The following is a 20,174-nucleotide window of genomic DNA, read 5'->3' as shown; positions in this document are numbered from 1 at the left end:
ATAAAAGTCACTAGGCTCAGAGTACCATCTTTACAGGGGGTTGATGACACTTGAGGATTGCCGTGAGATTTGGATGGGTGGGTACACCCTGTGACATAGCAGGTCCATGTCCTTAAGTTGAACTGGGAAAGGGATCAGTGCTATGATTTATAACACATATCACAGCAGAAAGCCAAAGTCCAGATGGGTTCCAAATGTTAAATTTGGATCACTTACAGGCTTTAAGTCACCATCAAAGGTGCCTTCATAGTGTAACCCTTATTTCCTAGGATCTAAGTGATCAGTGCCACTAGTAGGACAGACAAGTCATCTGAAAAAGAAACCCAGAGGTCTTTGCTCAGGTACTCAAGGCCACGTGTGTGTGTGTGTGTGTGTGTGTGTGTGTGTGTGTGTGTACATATGTGCATGTAGGAGGGACATTTTTAATGGAAAACTACTGTGTAATGGAAATTATTGTTGCTAGCTCTGCCCTCCCCGGGATCAGGGTGACTCTTCCCAGCAAACATACTGAGATTTGAGTGACTGCAGTCAGCTTAAACGCTGCTGGTAGCCTTTAGAAGTATTGTGTAACATGGAAATTTTGCAACCACGGTCCTACACGTTAGAGGTGGTGGTGAGGTGTGCTTGTTAGTGGGATATGTGCACCTGTCCATGCTGGTGTAGTCAGCCAGCTTTTCTTGATTCCTTTAGACCTTTATTCTTCTGCCACAGGATCTCTCCCAGAACCTGAAACCCATTGCTTTTACTAGGCTGGCTGTCCAAGGAGCTTCAGGGAGCCACCTGTTTGTGTTTCCCTAATGCTGGGGGTGTAGGAGTGTGCTGCCCCCTTCAGCTTTTTTCCGTGGGTCCGAGTGCTTGTGCAGTAGGTAATTTACTGAGCATGAAAGATGGCAGATCAACAGGGGATGCTGAGGAGACAAGATGTGAAGATAAGCCTTTTCTTCATTCATTTCTACCACCCACATTTCAAACCCTGCCTTTGTAGGGTTTGGTTGCTTTTAAATTTCTTTTTCTTTGTGTTCCAGAGGTGTAGGGTAAAATGGATTATAGTTCTTAGCTACTGATTTTGAGTAACTAAAATAATTCTGAGAGCTAAGTTGAAAAAAATCTGTACTTCAAGTAGCCTCTCCTTTTATATTTCTATCCATTGTACGTTTGTTTTTGGTTTGATCAAAAGCAGCATTGTTCAGACGCTTTTTGTGTAGTTAGAACTAAAAGACAGTTTGGTTTTATTTAAAACATTTTTTTGAGAATTTTCTACATGTGTATTCACATCATTTGTACTCCTCCCCCTGCTCCTCCAACTCCTCTTGTGTCCCTACCACTCCCTTTTCAAGTTCATGACCTCTTCTTTAATTATTATTTAATATATACTCCATTTAGTGCTGTTCATGTGCAATTGTGTTTAGGGCTGACTGCTTGGGTCTGGGTACTATATAAGGGGGCTCAACCATGGAAAAAACTTGACTCTCCCTCTCCCCTCAGCTGCTAATGTCCTGTAGCTCTTCATCTGGGGTCTTGTGAGATTCCCCCATTCATGTTGTTGGGTCATCTGTATCATCATTATGGAGCTGTGTTTAGGCAATCACGTTGTTGAGATTTCATGGGTATAGCCTCCTTGACATGTCCAAAAGACACTGTCTAGCATCAAGCATCTTAATCCTCTGCTTCTTACAATCTTCCCAACCCCACTTCTGTGATGTGCCCTAAGCCTTAGGCATAGGGGTTGCATTATAGGTCTGTCAATTGGGGCTGGGTCTCACTCTTTGTGTTTTGACTAATTGTGGATCTCTATGTCTCCATCTGTTGAAAAAGAGGTGTGTGTGTGTGTGTGTGTGTGTGTGTGTGTGTGTGTGTGTGTGCGCGTGTGCGTGTGTGTGTGCGCGCGCTGTCCTTACCTGGGGGTATAAGTATTTAGAAAGCAGTTAGAAATTGTATTGGTTTAGGAAATTGGCAGGTTCTCTCGTAGAATCCAAGTCCCCTCTAGCCACTGATAGTTGGCTAGGTTTACAGTACCAAGCGTGATTTTTCTCCTGTTGAGCACACGTCATGTGTGGTTAGACAGCTGTTGGTTACACCCTAGACAAAAGCACTTCCATTTTGCGATTAGAGATAGTTTACTGTGCTGGTCATTGCAGTTTGTAGGCTCAACCACTGAGTAGGGCTCTTGGTTACTCTTCTCCCTGGGCAGCTTGCATAGCACCTTCTGCTGCTTCTGAGTCTTCAGGGAGAAGGCCATCAGCTTAGTTTTACCTCAGTTTCTCCAAGTCCTGTGTTTGAAATGTGGGTGGCTTACCAATGAATAGGATTTTACTTTCAACTTCTGGGAATCAACCAAGGGCCACAGCCGTAGCCTATATTGTTTTAGGAGTTTCTTTCATTCCCCTGACAAGTGCTGTGTGTGTGTGTGTGTGTAATATAATTTTCATTTACTCCTTAAGAATTTCACGCATGCATATAATATATTTTGGTGATATTTACCCTCATCTCCCCCTGAGACTCCTCTTAGACTCATTGTGTTTCCTCATTGTGTTTCCCTCAAAACTTCTTGTGCTTTCTGGTTTGTGAGTTGTTTGTTTGTTTTTTTTTTTTTTTTAATTTATCTATTCACTTTACATCCTGATAGCAGCCCCTGTCCTCTCTTCCCACTCCCCCTTGCATTCCCCTTCCCCCATTTTCCCCTCTTCTCCTCAGAGAATAGGGAGGTCCCCCATTGGTACCAACCCACCCTGGCACATTTAGTCGCTGAAGAACTAGATGTATCCTCTCCCACTGAGGCTGGTTAGAGGAATGGGATCCAAAGGGAGGAATCAAAGTCAGAGAGGGTCCCCACTCTAGTTGTTGGGGGCTCCACATAAAGACCAAGACATGCATCTGCTGCATATGCACAGGGGGCCTAGGACCAGTCCATGCATGCTCTTTGGTTTGTGGGTCAGTCTCTGTAAGCCCCCATGGGCTTAGTTGATTCTGTAGGTCTTCTTGTGGAGTCCTTGATTCTTCCAGCCCCCTCAATCATTTCCCCAGCTCTTCCATAGGACTCCCCAAGATCGGTCTCATGTTTGGCTGTGGTTCTTCACATCTGTTCCCATCTGTTTCTGGGTGAAGCCTCTCAAAGGCTGTTGTTTGCAGGCATAGCAGAGTGATATTAACAGTATCAGGGATTCGTTCTCTCCATGGGATGGGTCTCAGGGCCAGTCTTTGTTGGCCATTCCCTCACTCTTTGCTCCATCTTTGTCTGTGCACTTTGAGTAGCAACTTTAAAGGGAGGATTATTTTTTTTTATGACTCTATGGCTCTTGGAGAGAGCACTATCATCCCAGGTGGCATAAATTCATATGTGTGTATGTGTGTGCATGTGCATTTACATTCTATGTCTTTTTAAAACAATATGATGCCCTATTGCTTTTTAAATAGTCTTGATACTATTTATCTGTCCTCTCTCTCTATCCCCCCATATTGTCCCCCTCCCACCTCCCCAGCCAAATTTTGTTCTTTGTAGTAACTGTTATCTTCCTCTCTGAAGCTGCCCCTCCCCACGGTCCCTTTTGAGGATGACTAATTCAGGATGGAGCTTCCATTGCTTATCTTCTTTTTTGTTTCTTAGGTAAGGTAAAATTATTGGTTCTTGTCACTTCCCCTTTAAAACTCCTTTAAAGATTCGTTTAAACCCTCCCTGTCTCCTCTGCATCCCTCTGCCCTTTCTGTACCACCCGTCCAGAATCTGGGACCCCGAGGGTCTGGCACAGGACTCTCCTAAAGCTTTTCTCTAGGCTCAGCTTCATGAGAGCCCTGAGGTACAAATCTCAGGGGACGGAGCTCTTGTAAACCATTAGCTGCTTATCTGTGCATGGCCTGTGCTTGGATGGAGAGACCCATATACTTAGTCCTCTTAGTGAAAGTGAGCAGCTGATAGGATTTTTTAAAAGAGTGTTAAACCAAAGAGCAGTCCCTACTGAAGTTAGAATTGCCCTCCCTGTGTCTCCTCTACGGAACTGTCCCCACCAAGCTTAGAGTTGTCCTCACTGTCTGTGTCCTCCATGGAGCAGTCTCTGCTCGAGTTAGGATTGCCCCTGCTGTGTGTGTCCTTTAGCACCACAGCTAACGGTGCTTTGTGTGAAGTAATCACTAAGAGTTTTCTTCTGTTCTCTCCAGCTAAGCAGCAGAAGGGACCTGTACAACTGCTTATTCTGAACACTAGGGTGCCAACTTCTGGGTCTCCAACATTTCCTAAGAATCCATAAAGGAAAAAGTTAGAGGTCTGAGGTAGGCAGAAAGACCTTGGATACCCCTTCTTTTGTATTGAAATGTTCTCTAAGCCAGAGTTGCCTAGGCAGGATAGACCTGGAATTTCCTCTTTTGGTTTCTCCAAAAATACCATTATCCTGTTACTTGTTTTTTCCTACATCCAATGTCCATCCCATTTGTCTTTCTAAGTGAGGACTGATCATCTTACCCTGGGTCCTCTTTCTTGTTTATCTTCTTTAGGTATATAGATTTTGGTATGTTTATCGTATCTTATAGGTCTGTAAAAGTGAGTATATACCATGTGTGTCTTTCTGCTTTTGGGATACCTCACTCAGGATGATTGTTTCTAGGTCCCACCATTTTCCTGCAAATTTCATGATTTCTTCATTTTTAACTGCTGAGTAGTGTTCCATTGTGTAAAAGTACCACAATTTGTGTATCCATTCCTCAACTGAGGGACATCTGGGTTGTTTCCAGGTTCTGGCTATTACGAATAAAGATGCTACAAACATGGTTGAGCAAATGTCCTCATTATGTACTTGAGCATCTTTTGTATATATGCCTAGGAGTGGTATAGCTGGATCTTGAGGAATCACTATTCCTAATTGTCTGAGAAAGCACCAGATCACAGAGGGCCTCTGAAAGACTTTACCTAGCAGTTTATCAAAGCAGATATTAAGACTCATAACCAAACCTTCAGCAGAGTGCAGGGAATCATAAGAAAGAAGGGAGAGTTAATATGACCTAGAGAGGACAGGAGCTCCACAAGGACCAAATATATCTGGGCCCAGGGGTCTTTTATGAGACTGTTTTTCTAACCAAGGACCATGTATGGATATAACCTAGAACCTCTGCTCAGATGTAGCCCATGGTAGCTCAGTATCTAAGTGGGTACTCTAATAAGGGGAACAGGGCCTGTTTCTGACATGAATTCAATGGTGGGCTCTTTGACCTCCCCCTTCCCCTGAGGGATGAGCAGCCCTGCTAGGCCACATAGGAGGATTTTGCAGCCAGTCCTGAAGATTCCTGATAAAATCAGGGTCAGATGAAAGGGGAGGAGATCCTCCCATATCAGTGGACTTGGAAAGGGGAAGGGAGGAGATGAGGGAGGGAGGGTGGGATTGGGAGGGAAAGAAGAAGTGGGATACAGCAGGGATACAAAGTTAACTAATATTAAAAAATAAAAAAGTAACTACATAAAAAAATAAATAAATACCACAAAAAAGTATACCATTATCAGCAAGCTTATTAGTGTGCCTGAGGGGCAGGAAGACAGCTTAGCCTGACAACCTGAGTTCAGTCCCCAGACCCAAGTGGCAGAGGAAGGGAACCACTCCTACAAGTTGTCATTTGATCTCCACACTCAATGACCACACACACACACACACACACACAAAAGTAGATATACAAGTTGCTTTTTAAAATTTGTCTGAACACTGCATTGTATAAGCAGTTAAAAAAAATAGACACTTGAAATAAAAAACTCAGCAAGTGGCTGTGTTTTAAGTATTTGGAACAAAATGAAGCAGTTTGTGTCTATCAGAGCAAGTTAAAGAATGTTAGTATGTCTATTGTACAGAGTACTCAGGGTGTACCTTCTTTTTTTTGATCAATTGACTTCAATTTTCTGATAATACCACACACTAATAATCAGAGTTTTTGAGTGACAATCACAGTAAATTCATAAATATGATATACTTGAAAACCCATTCTTGCTTTTTGAAGTTGCTGTCATTTCTGGTTGCAAATGCTTCGACAGCATGTAATTATGGTGACAATGACTTTTAGGAATTTCCTGTAGAATGCATCTCACGTTAGCGAGTTTGTGTGTTAAAGAGCTTTAATAATAGGTTTTATAAAATTAAAGAAACTGTCTTCACAAACTTTAAATATGATGGAGATGAAAAAATAATATCTTGTACTCTGCTCTTGGGTAGCGTTAAAGAAAAGAAAAATGGTTTGCATTCTTGAGCTTTTATTTCTCTTTGTTGCTTGATGCTATGCCTTATGTTTTTTTATTATACTGGGAAATGGGTATACTAAAAAAAGAAAATCTGGCAATTCCTGTTCTGTTTTCATTAGAGGCAGTGCTGCTTGGAGCCCACGGGGAGCAGCCCAGAAAGTATATTGAACAGAGGGACGGTAGCTCTGCTGTCCAACTGCTCACTAGATAACTGGCCACACATACTACAGAATAGCATGTGCAGTGATCATGTACTTTAGCTCAGCACACATGTGAACAGTGACAGCCACTACAGATCAGCCTGTGTGCAGGTGTGCAGTGACCATGCCCTACAGATCAGTGTGTGTGTGTGTGTGTGTGTGTGTGTGTGTGTGTGTGACCACCCACTATAGATCAGCATGTGTGTATGCAGTGGCCATGTCCTACAGATCAGCATGTGTGTATGCAGTGGCCACCCAGTACAGATCAACATGCTTGTGTTCACTCATGTGTATAAAGTATGTGTTCACAGAGACAGATGTCAGGAGCGTTATGCTTCTGTAGATGGGCAAGGGCTGCTGTAGTCTGCTCAAGTCTTATTTGCCATCCTTATCCTGCCAGTGCATATGGGGCTGTGTATTGTGTATGCATGTGAGAATGTAAAAACTCAGATGTAGTAGTTCTACTTTACTTTAAGACACAAGGAGAAACTCATTTGAAAGACCCTAACACCTCTTTCAAATACATGTACATTTTTCTTAGTGTGACAGTTTCTCCATTATGAAAGTCATCAAATCTAGGCAGCAAAATAAATTGGACTTAGAATCAGACTTTCAGACGATTTTAACTCTGGAGCAGATATTAACTGACTCTGAAACACTTTTCATACTGTGTAAGTATGAAACTGTCTATTGTGCTGCTGTTGACTAAACTCCTGTTCTCCCTGGGAGAAGACTCTGCTATACCTGCCTATATCTGTGATCATGGAAATTTATGGTACAGTGGAGCTTCCTAAATCTAGATGAGAGCCACCACAGTGACTAGACCCTGTTAACAGTCCTGGCCATATCATATGACACATATTCTTATAAAATAAATGTTTTATATTTAGATTATGTTCTATAGCTTTAGGTGTAAATATATGTGTATCAAGAGGGTTAAATTTTGTCTATCTTTGATTTGAACAATTCTATAGATTTCAAAAACCTTTCTTAGGTTGTATCTCTTTAGTGGCAGATATGATGTCTTAATTACTTGGAATGCCAACAAGTCCCTCCTAGGAATGGCAAAGATACCAGGGAGAGTAAAGGCATTGCACTCTTTGGCGTTAAAAAATCTGCATTGAGCTATTGCAGGACGTGTAAGATGCATTTGGCAGAGTAACAAGAACACCAAGCTTCATATGAGGACAAAGAGCAGCTCAGTGGTTGGAGTGAAATAGCCATTTGAATTCATCCATGTGAAGGAAGATTGGATTATAATGAGTCAGAAATAAAATCCTATGAATGACATGAGGAGCCGACCCCTCTTCTATCTTGAAAAATCTCTTGTTGCCCTTGGGCTATGTGCCTTGTCCTCAGAACCATCTTTGAGAGCTGCTATCACAGCTCTACAAGTAGTTTCAGGCAGGTAGACAGCTCATGGGGAGCTGGAGGCACACACTCAAATCCACCATCCTGCCCTTTCACCTCAGCCTATTCTGCCATTGGATTCACCAGGGTGCAAAGCCAGTGGCTTTAATACTCTGCTCATATGAGTGGCTTGTGCAGAAACATTAGGACTCTAGAGACAGACATTTCTACCTGGATTTCTTACCATGCAAATGAGACTTGAGTAACTCACAACTACTGACTTTCAGTTTTTACATGACTAAAAGTTTTTAATTTCCAGATCTCTCCTTTGCTATAATGACTAAAATTACAACAGTGGCTCCTCCTTATCAGCGATCAGCATATGGAGCTAGATGTTGAGGATGAGAGCTGTACCCAGTTCCTTCTCTGCTATAGAGTCGATTCGAGTCCTAGGGCAGCCTTGCTACTCGCTGCTGTCATAAGCCCTGTCAGAGGGTGCGAGCAGCCCTGTGCCGTCTGCATGCAGGCGCCAGGCTGTGGGCATGCTCCCCAGGGTTCACATTTTATCCCAGAGGACACAGCTCACTAGCCTGCTTCCCAGCAGTGCTTCCATCCCAAGCATCAGGGTTTTCAATTTTATTGAAATCATCCTTTCTTAAACTGCTCTCTTCGAGATTTTGAAAATTGGACAGTCCCTATTTATGCAATATTATGGCCCGAAATGGTTGTTTACAGTGAATAAAAAACCATTCATTTGCTTGTAGAGAATGAATCTTATTTTCTTGTTACTTTCGCTTTTCCAGTTGCGGCTGCTTTCTAATGAAAAGCTTGTCAAGGGTGTCTGCGTGCATACGTGTGTGTGTGTGTGTGTGTGTGTGTGTGCATGTGTGCCTGTGTGTAAAGCCTAGTTGAAACAAGGGAGTTTTAATTTGTCTATTCATATTAATTCTGTCTCCTTTTAAATCTGAAATTCAGCACATCAGATTTATGAAGGATGGAAAGACATTGTATGCTAATTGAACAGAGTATCCTGTAGCATGTTACATTAGTGTGAGTTCCTTTAATACATCAAGTAAACTTCTGGAAAGAGGGTAGGGGCTTGTGCTTTCCTTGCCTGTTTTTAAGTCTTGAAAGCTGTTTTTCTATACAGTTTACTGATGCTAAATTCCATTAAATTATATAGGTGTGTGTGAATATAAAAATAAACCATGGACTCATTAGCATTTTCATTGCAGATAATACTTTCTGTTTTCTAAAGGGTTGGCTTCTCCTATGAGACCCACTGTAGTGGTCGGTAGGAGAGCATATCAATACAAGGAAAATTTCCTGGAAGAGAAAACAGAACGCTGAAGAGGCAGAAGTTATTCACACACTCACAGGAAGGCCACCTTGCCCTTGGGCACACATTTAAATAAACACTATGGGGATATGCACTAAGACAGGAAGACCCATACTTCAGCAGAAACTTGCTTTCTCCATTCTAACAACAGCTAATTGGATTATGTGATATTTAGGCTCTTTGGTCTGTTGTGCCAATATTGATACAGTTTCTGACTACCTTTTTTAAAATCAAAGAACAGGCAGTAATGTCTGTGTCTTTGGAGTATAATTGAATAGATAATTTACTTGAAAAAAAAATACCCCAGGTTTCTTTCATGTATTGTTTCAGTTTGACAATTTTAAAAAGTACATTGTGGGATATTTATAGTATTTTTCGATCTATTTTTGTCAGTAGACCAGGAGTGCTAACTGATTTAGGGCACAGGGGTTAAAAACAGGAAATGTGGTGTATAAGGTAGGTTGTCTCCAGACTTTCCAATTCGCTTTCTTGAAGTGCTAGTGGGGAGTGCCGGGTTTCAAAACAACATTAGGCAGAGTGCCTTGAGTAAGTTGTCTGTAAAGAAGTACTGTCAGTTGTGCCAGGAAGTGCTTCATGGGAAGGAAGACCTGCATTCTTGGTACAGGTTCATATGGTATAGCATGCTTTCTGTAACTCCTTCTGAGACTTCTTACATGGCTTTCACACATCTTTTTTGACCTTTAAATTTTGCTTGACTGTTTCAATGAAAAGTTTTGTCAAATAGCTGTTTAAGAGTGTTCAGTGAACCACCACCATTTAAAAAGCATGGAGAAGCAAGAGTTCAGTTTCCTGTAGGCTGTGAATGGCACATTGGCAGAATCTACCAAGACTGAAAACCTTTGAACTCAGAAGTTCCGCTTCTGGGTTATTCTATTAAAATGCACGAACCAGATGGCACAGTGCCATCATCCAAGCAGTCAGAATGCTGAGGCCGGAGGATTACTACAAGTTCAGGGCCATCTGGTCTAACAAAAGCTACATACTGTATGACCCCAAATTATTACATTCTGGAACAGCCAGAACAGTAGAGGGAGAGAAAGCATAGTGGCTTCAGGGTTAGAGAGGGTGGGTGAAGAAGAGAGGCAGCAGCGATGTTTCAGGTGGTGAAGACTGTCCACATCACTGTGTAACGGCGAGTATACACCACTACACCAACAGAACGTCCGTCTCCAACAGTGGCCCTAACGTAGACCATGGCTTCTGGCTCTAGGATGTGTCGCTAGGGGTGCTGTATCAACTGTACCGCTCTAGAGGGGCAGTGGGAAAGCTCTGCTTGCCTGGAAAGGATTATCCTAAGAGAGCAGTAGTACAGGGGAGGCTGTATTCTGAGTGACATGGCTGAAGACCCAGCTCTGCTTTGAAGAGCAAACCATTTTTATTTTTTTAAAGAACATGATAAAAGTGTTTTAAAAAAGAGAACTGTAAAATGCCTTTTTTTTCCTTTTAATATATTCCTAGGCAAAAGTATGAAAAAAAAATACCAAATTGTCAGATGTCATTCTCCTGGGGAAAGTGGTAAAGACAACATTTATTGAATGAATTTAATGAAAAAAAAAATCAAATCTGTCAGTGTAACACTTTGAGCATTTCCCCATACACTGAGGAGAACTCAAATCTCAAATTAACTACCTGATTCTCAGCCACCCTTTAAACACTTTTCATTGCAGTGCACAGTGGAACATTATCACATTGTTTTCAGGCAGCAGTCTCATGAAATGGACACAGAAACACCAGTGTCCCTTCAACAAGAGATGGGGTTGTTGGTCACAATGACGCCATTCTCATGCATAGCAGCCTTGCTCTACTGTTTGCCTGATTAATTTTATATCGCACAGCTGTTTTCTTGTTTAAGAATCGGATGCTTTTTTTCTTATACGTTAGACAGTCGAGCCAGTTACTATACTAAACCTGGGTGTTGCCTCTCTCAGCTCTAAGCTCTGTGGGGAAGGTCTCTGTTTTCCTCAAGACCTGAAATGGTGCCTGTCATGGAATACTAATGTTAGGCTTTCAGTGTTTATTTTTTAATAATAGTGTGCCTATCCCCCAAATTAGTGACTTCCCTGCTTGAAAAAGAAAAAAAAAAAAAACTAGCAAAGTGACCAAGAAGTTTCTTTGTTAACATGATATGTGCAAACACTCTTTTCCTTGTGAGAGATGTAAGCCACACAGTCTCACTAACCGGAAGCCCACTGTGCAAGCTGCAGCCTGAGAGGCAACCACTGTGTTCTCCTTGGGGAATTTCCACACTAGGCTTCTAATTAATTGCTAAGTGATCATCTGGGTTCATACTGTGTGGGTGGGGACACTTTGTTGGTCAAATATCATGACACATTCTAATTTCATATTCAGAGCTGAGAAGGTCGATATTGTGAATGCTCAGAAATGGCGTCTCATTCCTTCACTTAAATAACATGGAAAGTTGTGGGGGTTTATCTGAGTAGAGCTCTTTTAAAAACAACACTCATGACTACATCATAATAACCTGGCACTTTCCTGCAGCTCCAAGAAGTCAGTCAGTTTTCCTCCTTACCCTCGCACCCTGTGTCACCAGTGATGCCCCTTTCCTAATAAGGGCTGTATGCTCCTCACTTCATGGCTCACTGCCATTGGAGTGCAAGCTAAAACTCAGGTCTTCTAATACACATAGGGTGTTCCCACTGTGTTCTTATCGACCTAGCATTGCCGCAGTGTCTAGCACATTGTAGGCACTGAGTAAAACGGTGCTTATTGTTTGGGGCAAGCTGTCACCAAAAGAGCAAAACTCATTTGGAAAGCAAATTGGTTAAGCCTCAGCAACATTTTATTTTGCTCTACTTTTTAACTATACTCTTAAATGGATCTTAATCTCAAAAAGACTGCCCTTCCCTGTGTCCTATGAAAAGTTAGAGGTGCCCTGCCTGAGGACATCTTTTCATAACAGGCATGCATGTCTCTAGTGACCCCTGCAGAAAGCTGGGACTGGTGGACTGATTAGCTCTTGCAAATCTTACAGGTGACTCACTTTTCCTCTAATGATTGATTCATCCAGCATTCACTTAGCAGTTCATTTAGACAGTTCTGCCCCAAAAATCTAGTGGTCAAACCAGGCATGGTCTCCTCTGGCCATGCCAATATGTGATACTCTGCCATTCTTTTTAAAGCCAAAGAAAAATGTGACAAATGAATCCCATTGATCACCACCTTACACTTAGTGTAAAACTGCACAGCAAGAATTTTGTCAGTGACAGAGCCCCTGTCAGATCCCACTGAAGCCACACTGGATGTCATGTCAACTGCCTGTTGCCACCATGTGTTATAAACAAGTTGTCAGCAGTTAATTGATTCCTGTCTGCTTGCTCAAAAGACCCTCATCTGCAGCCAGTTGTCAGTCAACAGTGAGTTAGTTTGCACACGCACACCTGGACTTTCAGAAGATACAGCTGTAGCCAGTGCATTTTATACGCAGTGTGCCTGCTAGCCAGCTGTTCATGTCTGTGTCTGAGGCTGTATCCCTTGGCATGTATGTTCTTGAGACTCAGTAGAACACTTCTTCTGCCAAAGTCTGATCTTTCTTGGGGCTGCAGGCTATGTCTGCTTTGCCCACTTCCTACACCACACTGGTGGTGTTCACACAGGGTGGATGGATGCTGTTGATGAATGAGAGAATTTTTAAAATGGATTTGTTAGCAAATGGCTGCCTTTCAGAGAGTTGGCAGTCACCTGAGAGGAAAACTGAGTTGTCTGAGGTCATGTAGTTACTGATTGGCAAGCCAGAATTTAGATCATAAATGTACTTTCTGTCACCTCAAGGGACATAAAGAGTAATTATCAACTGTCATTTTTAATAATATTAAACTAGAATAAAATGTGATGAGAGAAACCAACATTTGCTAGCAGAGTAGATTATGGTGTGGTTCCTCCCTCATAGTCACCTAATAGTCACCAAAAATAGCCTCCTCACTAAAAATTGAATTGTGGTCCTGACCCCTGGCACAAAAGCCAGGGACTTTTGAGATCCATTGTACCGTTTGTTCTGGATACTGTGTTTCTGTAGTTTCTCTGGGATCTTTCTCAGGTGACATCTTCCTTGGCTTCTGCCTTCCTTTCCTTGTCCCACTTCTCAATGAAGGAAGAGATGTCAGGCTCAGTCATCCCTGAGGCCACAGGTGAGATCCAGTCTCCCATTCCCAAGCTCCATCTACCCACAGCCTTTAGGACTCCGTCCTTCTGCCACAACTTCCGTAGTGCAGATGCTGGGTCCATTCTCAGAACTGCACAGAACTCTGTATGGAGCTATAAATCATTTCTAGATTCTCTGTGATTCTGAGCACAGATAACTTTTATTTAGAGAATAATGACAGGGGCGAAATATTTTGGGTTGATAGTTTCAGTATTCTACATTGGCTGTTGGTTAAATCAGTGGTCATAAAGTCTCTGGATATGGAAGTCCAAGTGTACATTTCCTTTGTAAGGTCATCAAAACGTACATTTGCCAGCTACTTGCCACCTATGAAGGGTCAGGCAGAGTGGCCATCTCTAAATGTAAGCTACCAATATGCTTTGACTTTTTTCTACCTTTACCTCAATACTAGTGTTTAACCAGCCAAGAGCATCATGAAATGAAGAAAGCAGCTAAACACAGATCATTTTAAACTGGCTTTTGTTCTTTTTTGCCACATAACCCTTTCATATAACTGTCTTGTGTGAATTTACTCTATGTGATTAGAGACACAACCCAACTTCAGTAAATTGTGATCATACTTTTAGTAACTGTGTGATCTTCTTTCTGGGATCATCAACATGTTCTACTTAAAGGGCCCAATGCTGGACACATACCTAGCAGTCCACTACATAAGAGAATCCTAGGAATCCTAGGAAATGAATTAATATGTGTAGCCACTTCCTTTGAATGAAATATGTTAGTTCAGTTGGCAGTAAAAGGCATTTGTTTAATGTAGTTGGTCGTTCTTTGGGAAAAAAAAGCCTGTGATTCATTCTTCTTTCAGCATTTTTTTGTTTTATTGATAATAGATTCTCTTCTCAATATATCCTGAATATAATTTCCCTTCCCTCAGTTCCCCACAGTTCCTCCCTGCCTCCCCTCCAGAGCCACTCCCTTTCTGTCTCCCATTAGAAAAGAATATTATCTATGGTATTACCAGAAAAGCTTTTGTAACTTATGACCTTATAAAATAGTAATGAATAAACACATAATTTAAAATGAAAAAAAAAAAGAGAAGAACAGGCTTCTAGAAGTAACACTCAAAACCGACAAAATAAAATATAATAAGATAAAGCAAAAACTATCATATCGAAGTTGATTATGGCAACCCAACAGGAAGAAGAGTCTCAAGATCAGGCACAGGAGTCAGGGAATTTTTAACTTTTTTTTTTCACAGACCTGTCACTATGTAGTCCTAGAACTCACAATCCTCCTGCCTCAGATGCCTGGGTTCTAGGATTATGGGCATGCTGCATCCTAACCAGCTTATCTTTGTAATTATTGTGTATACTGTAGGGTATACGTTGCTTTGGGAGTTCATGCTTTGCTTTAGCCAGAGCCAGCTCAGGCTGGTTGCCCTTTGCAGAGCTGATCAACACCAGCCTATCATGTCCACCCTTACCCACCTGACACATTGCTTAAGCAGAATTGCTGTGTCTATCCATCCTAGTCTATCATCCCTTCTCTTTCCCAGCATGTCCCTTAGCCCTTAAAGCGGTTATTTGTTGTTTATTTATTTTTTCTACTCGTAAAGATAAAAACTCCAAAAATTATAAAACTCTCTTTCCCAAGGTTATAGTTTCTTCTGCTAGTCATGGAAACCCTGCAGTCAGGCTAATACGGGAAGCCTGGATTTTTCAGCTTGTGTGGGAAATGGTCGCTTAGATGAAGAATTCTTTACTGGTATCCTTACTATTCACTGTCACAGCTGCATCTTTAAAATTGTGTTGACTAATGCAGGGCTGTCTGTGTTTTGGGTATTTTGTTGGTGATACTTGGTGTAATGTTCTTGCCAGGTGTTTTTCCTATGAGGGTCAGAGGGGGAGTTGAGTTCCTAGTATACGGTCACTGGGCATGTGACTGCCTTGCTTGAGTCTAAGTTTAGTTTTTGACTTAGTAGTCAGCACCGTAGCCCCGCTCTCACTCTGCATTAAAGAGCTTTTTAGATTGTAAAGCTGCCCTTCCATTTCCAGTCATCACTGACAGCTGCACCACGGTGGCACCAACAGAGCCTAGTTTCACATGACAGAGGCTGTTGAGGTTTAACTCTTGGTTCCTTAGAGCGTTGCCGCTCTCCTTCTGGGCTTGGGTGTTCGTAATTGTGCATGTTAGGTGTACAGAGATGAATATGCATAAGCTGCTCTCCTTAGACCCCAGACGATGACCAGAAGTTTGAGTGGCGCTCATTCATGCGCCCTGCCCCAACCCCCAGAGTGATACTCAAGACACTGTCTAGAGAAGGCCCAGCTCTGCATGCCCAGCTGCTGCAGGGGATTTCAGTGGCATGGCTTTTCTTTGGCGGGAAGAAGCTGCTGTGTTCTCCAAGTTAGTGTATTTCACTTTCATAAGTCCCTTGTATTCTCCTGTCCTGCTTCCTCCCCTTGATACTAAATCTGTAATCCCAGCACTCAGGAAGCAGAATCAGGATGATCAGGAATTCAGGGTAATCCTTGACTGCATTGTGAGTTCAGGACCAGCCTGGACTTTTCAAGGAAAAAAAAAAAACAGATTACAGTTTATGGACTCTTTCTATCCAAGCTATGGGTGATATTCAGAGAAAATACTATCCTTCAGCCTCTGTATTATTATTATCTAGAATACAGTCTAGAATATTCCACTCCAGAAGAAAGCAGTCATTTTGGAGTTACAGGAAATCACTGTGCTTCATGTTTTCTTAACCTACGGTAATGATGATCCCCTGAAGAGCATGGTGAGCGTAGGATGTGCACGAGTGGTCACCATCAGTCCTCACTGCAGTCTGGCAAAGAGGTGCAAAATCTACACTCACTCAACATGTGGGAAGGCCTTCTCACCAGAAGTCACAGCTAGGCGGTAGTTGGTTCAGAAAGCTGTGACCACATACTCAGCACCCATAATCTGGCTGCTGCTGTTAGCTCAGGCTGTGCTCATTAATTCTGGGCCCATGGTCTGACACCTGTTTTGTCCAGTCTTTAACCTGTTTTATAGGTCTAATCCATTTTTAACAAGCTTTGCTTGTGTTTGGTAGGGTATATGGGCACATGGGGGTTGCACACCTGTGTATCCTACACTGTCACTCCTTGTTTTACCCCCTTGAGGAAGGGTCTGTCCCTGAACCTGGAGCTAGGCTGGCATCCAGGAAGTCCTGGTGACCTCCTGTCTCCATCCCCATCCCCCACAGAACTAGGGTTAAAGGCACGGACGGCCTTAAGCAGCCCAGCATTTTTTATGGATGTTTGGGTTTCAAGCACAGGTCTTCATGCTTGCACAGCAAGCACTCTTACCCACTCTCCAAGACCTGAAGGTTTTCTTTTTGAAAGTCATTCATTGGCTGGAGAGATGGCTCAGCAGTTTAGGCCGTTTACTGGTCTTACAGAGGACTGTTTTGGTTCCCAGCACCCATGCCTTATGGCCTACAGTGGCTCTGATGCCCTCTAGCCCCAGCAGGTACCTGCACATAAATGGTACACATAAGCACACACATGCATGTGTGCTTACACACACACACGCACACACACAGGCACACATACACACACACACACACGGACACACACGGACACACACAAAATAAAGTGATTTCTTAGGATCAAAACTTTTTATTCTGTATCCCTTTGTGATGTCTAACATTAGTCCTACAGATTTCAACACCCTCCTTTTGTCCTCTGTACATTGTGTGACGTGTATGTGAAATAGAAGAGTATTTTAAAGTTTTGATTTTGATTTTTTTTATATTTTTTTTATTAATTACACTTTATTCACTTTATATCCCCCCATAAGCCCCTCTCAACTGATAGTAGATTCAGAGCACAGTGATAATAATGAAAAAAGAGTGAAAGAAAATTTCTCATTTAAGCTGTTTTGGTTTTAACCTCTCTGGAAATAGCCCTTTCACCATTTGATCTCAAGAGGAAATGGACAGCAATGGTGTTATTTTCAGTCTCACCTCAGACCACTCTGGCAGTTGCATGCTGATGCTGCAGGGAGAGGGCTGGCTGAGGATGTCACTGAGTGCCTGTCCCTCCCCCATCTTGATTTCAGGTGTCAGGAACTATTTAAAAGAAGCATTGGTGAATATAATTGCTGTGCATGCAGAGGTAAGCCGTCATTAACTGTTCCTACAAAAGTAGATAATTGAAGGGGAAGAAAGAAAGAGAAGCAAATTAGATTATTTTTCACAAAGGTGAGGGTCTCTTTCCCCTCCAGAATGTATCTTGGGCATACAAGTAAAATAGAGTGCAGTGTGTGTGTGTGTGTGTACATGTATATCTGCGTGTGTCTTTCTGCATATGTGTCTGTGTGCAAGCATGTGTGTATGCCTGTGTGTACATGAATGTGTCAGTGTACATTTGTGTTTATGTGCTTGTGTTTGTGTCTGTGTATACATGTGTCTTTGTATGTGTGTGTGTGTAACTGAGACTTTTTTCTGAAACTATACATATCTTCTGTGACCCTTAACACAACACTGAAGTCAGCAAATTAGTTTTGTTGCTTCGGTGTGTGTAGATACTGCTGCCCATGGCTCACACAAGCTGTCCCACAGTGATCTGAGGTTTTATGTTGGCATCCTTACTGGACTTGCTAGGAGTGGGAGTCACTCTTCTGAGGCACACTGGAAAACAGGCTATCACCTTGCTGTCACAGCCACCATTGCTGCCTCCATTTCCATGCAGTGATTTCAAGGTCCATCGTGGGCTCCATTGCCAGCACTCTCAGGGTGGCTCACAGAGTAATAGGAAACCATCAAGTAAAGCAATGCCAAAACAGTCACTACTGTTGCTCCGATGCCTCCTCAGCTTAGCTCTAGGCATCCAGGCAATTGCTTATGTGGCCTTCTTGTTGAGAAAGTTTGGAGGCCATCATGGTAGCTGGAGAAGTATGCATATATGCATAAGGACAGCAAAAGCACAAGGGCAGAGCAGCCAGAAAAAACAGGCGAAACCACCTCCTTACACTCTCCACTTCTTAGCAGAGGAGCCTATGAAAGGTTTTATGTGATTTAATTCTGGCAGGCACTGGCCTTATAGATCTCTGATTTTATTTAAAATTATGAGATAATTCTTGTGTTAATTTCTTTTGAGATTAATTCACAAATGAAATCATTGGTGGATAGAAACATCTTGTATACAGAAAGCAGAGCAAGTACAGACATCAGGATTGTAAGGGACCCTCTGGTCCTGTGGAAGGTTGGCTGTTAGCCATTATCAGCAGCTGTGAGATTACTTAAGTTTCAGCCTCTCAAATCCCCTTTTAGTTTAGCCCAGTAACCCAAAGTAGAATTTCAACCAGAACAATCATTTGTGATAAAATTTTAAGTTGCCTAAATATTGGTTGAATGCTTAAATTGTTTGGGTTGACACAAATGTTTAACACTAGCACCTCAAACTGGGAACAGGCAAAGCTTAGATGAAAACATACTTTAATTTGCAAATTAGCATAGTAAAACCCTTTACAAAACCTCTAGATATCATTTTGTCAGCTGTGAAAATCTGAAATAGAGCCACCAAGATGGCTCCGCAGATAAAGCACTTGTTGCCAAGGCTGGTGAAGTGACTTTGATCTGCAAAACCCACATAAAGGAAGAAAGAACCAGTTCCTGTAAGTGGTCCCCTGACTTCCATATGCATGCCAAAGTATGTGCATATGTGTGCACAAAGACACACACACACACACGTACGCACACTGAGAAACGAATACACAAATAAATAAAATTTAACAATAGTGCTGTTTGTCAAATAAAAAGAAATAATGCATTTATAGTACACAATAAAACTGGAAATTTATGCAGTATGAAATAATGAAATAAGACACAGGTTCTCACTGTGTCACCCAATCTGGACTTGAACTCCTGGATTGAAGCGCTCTTCCTGCTCCTCTCTTTGAGTAGCCAGGATAGCAGGTGCACACCTCTAAACCAGTACCCTAGTTCACTTAATCCCTTTTTAATTTTGGCAGATACTTACTTATAGAATTTTTTTTCTCGTTTTAGAAATTTTGTTTCTTGTAAAGGGGACATTAAAAAGACAGAATTTTGAAAATAATTTTTAGTCAACATCTGCATTTGTCATTCATTCATCAGTAAATAAAACCAAAGTATACATCTGGAGACTGGAGAGATGGCTGAGTAATTAAAAGCACTTGATATTCTTGCAGAAGACATAGGTTTGGTCCCAGCATCACGTGGTGGCTCATAACCACTCCAGTTCCAGGGGATCTGATGCCCTCTTCTGACCTCCACAGGTGCCAGGCATACATCCGGTACACACATACATATGTGTAGGCAGAACACTCACACATACACAGTAAAATAAATCTTACAAACACAAGTGTATGCCTAACTGCGTATCTTTCATTCGTAACCTTGTTCTTTTAAAATTATGGCTATAAAACGTAAAGAGACATGTTAATTTTGTTTATTACATTGCTGTTGACAGGCACAAGCTAGGAAAAGTGTATGTAATGCACTGTTTCTTTTTGTTCTAAACCTCCCATCAGGTGTTCACTGTTTCTAAAGAACTGGTGCCCCGGGTCCTGGCCCGTGTGGTGGAAGCAGTCTCCGAAGAGCTGAGCCGGCTGATGCAGTGTGTCTCATCCTTCAGCAGAAATGGAGCACTGCAGGTACCGAAAGCATCCAACTTCATGAAGAATTTCCAATAAGCAACTCTGTGTTAGCTACCAGCCTTATAGACACAGCAGGGGCTTTTGGTGCCCCTGCTAATTGCACAGGCATACACACATACAAATAAAAGAATACCCTCTGTGCAGAACTACACGCACTGTGCACACACACACACATACACGCACTCACACTATGTATTGTCTGCAATTCCCAAAGGTTCTGTTTCAGGCATCAAAACAGCAAGACCTTCATGAAGTTTT

General features: G+C 42.1%; 1 protein-coding gene across 2 annotated transcripts in view; it reads left to right on the top strand.

The window, feature by feature from the left end:
- Positions 1–20,174, top strand: part of Exoc2 (exocyst complex component 2) — a 165,366-nt gene that overhangs the window by 135,354 nt on the left and 9,838 nt on the right. For both annotated transcript variants that reach the window (XM_060372888.1, XM_060372887.1), the window contains 2 exons: positions 17,337–17,392; positions 19,791–19,913. In XM_060372888.1, the coding sequence (XP_060228871.1) occupies positions 17,337–17,392; positions 19,791–19,913 (179 nt within the window). The remainder of the gene's footprint in view (positions 1–17,336; positions 17,393–19,790; positions 19,914–20,174) is intronic.

This window comes from Meriones unguiculatus, chromosome 19, assembly GCF_030254825.1.
Source record: "Meriones unguiculatus strain TT.TT164.6M chromosome 19, Bangor_MerUng_6.1, whole genome shotgun sequence".
Lineage (NCBI taxonomy): Eukaryota > Metazoa > Chordata > Mammalia > Rodentia > Muridae > Meriones > Meriones unguiculatus.
This window is presented reverse-complemented; position numbering and strand designations above follow the sequence as displayed.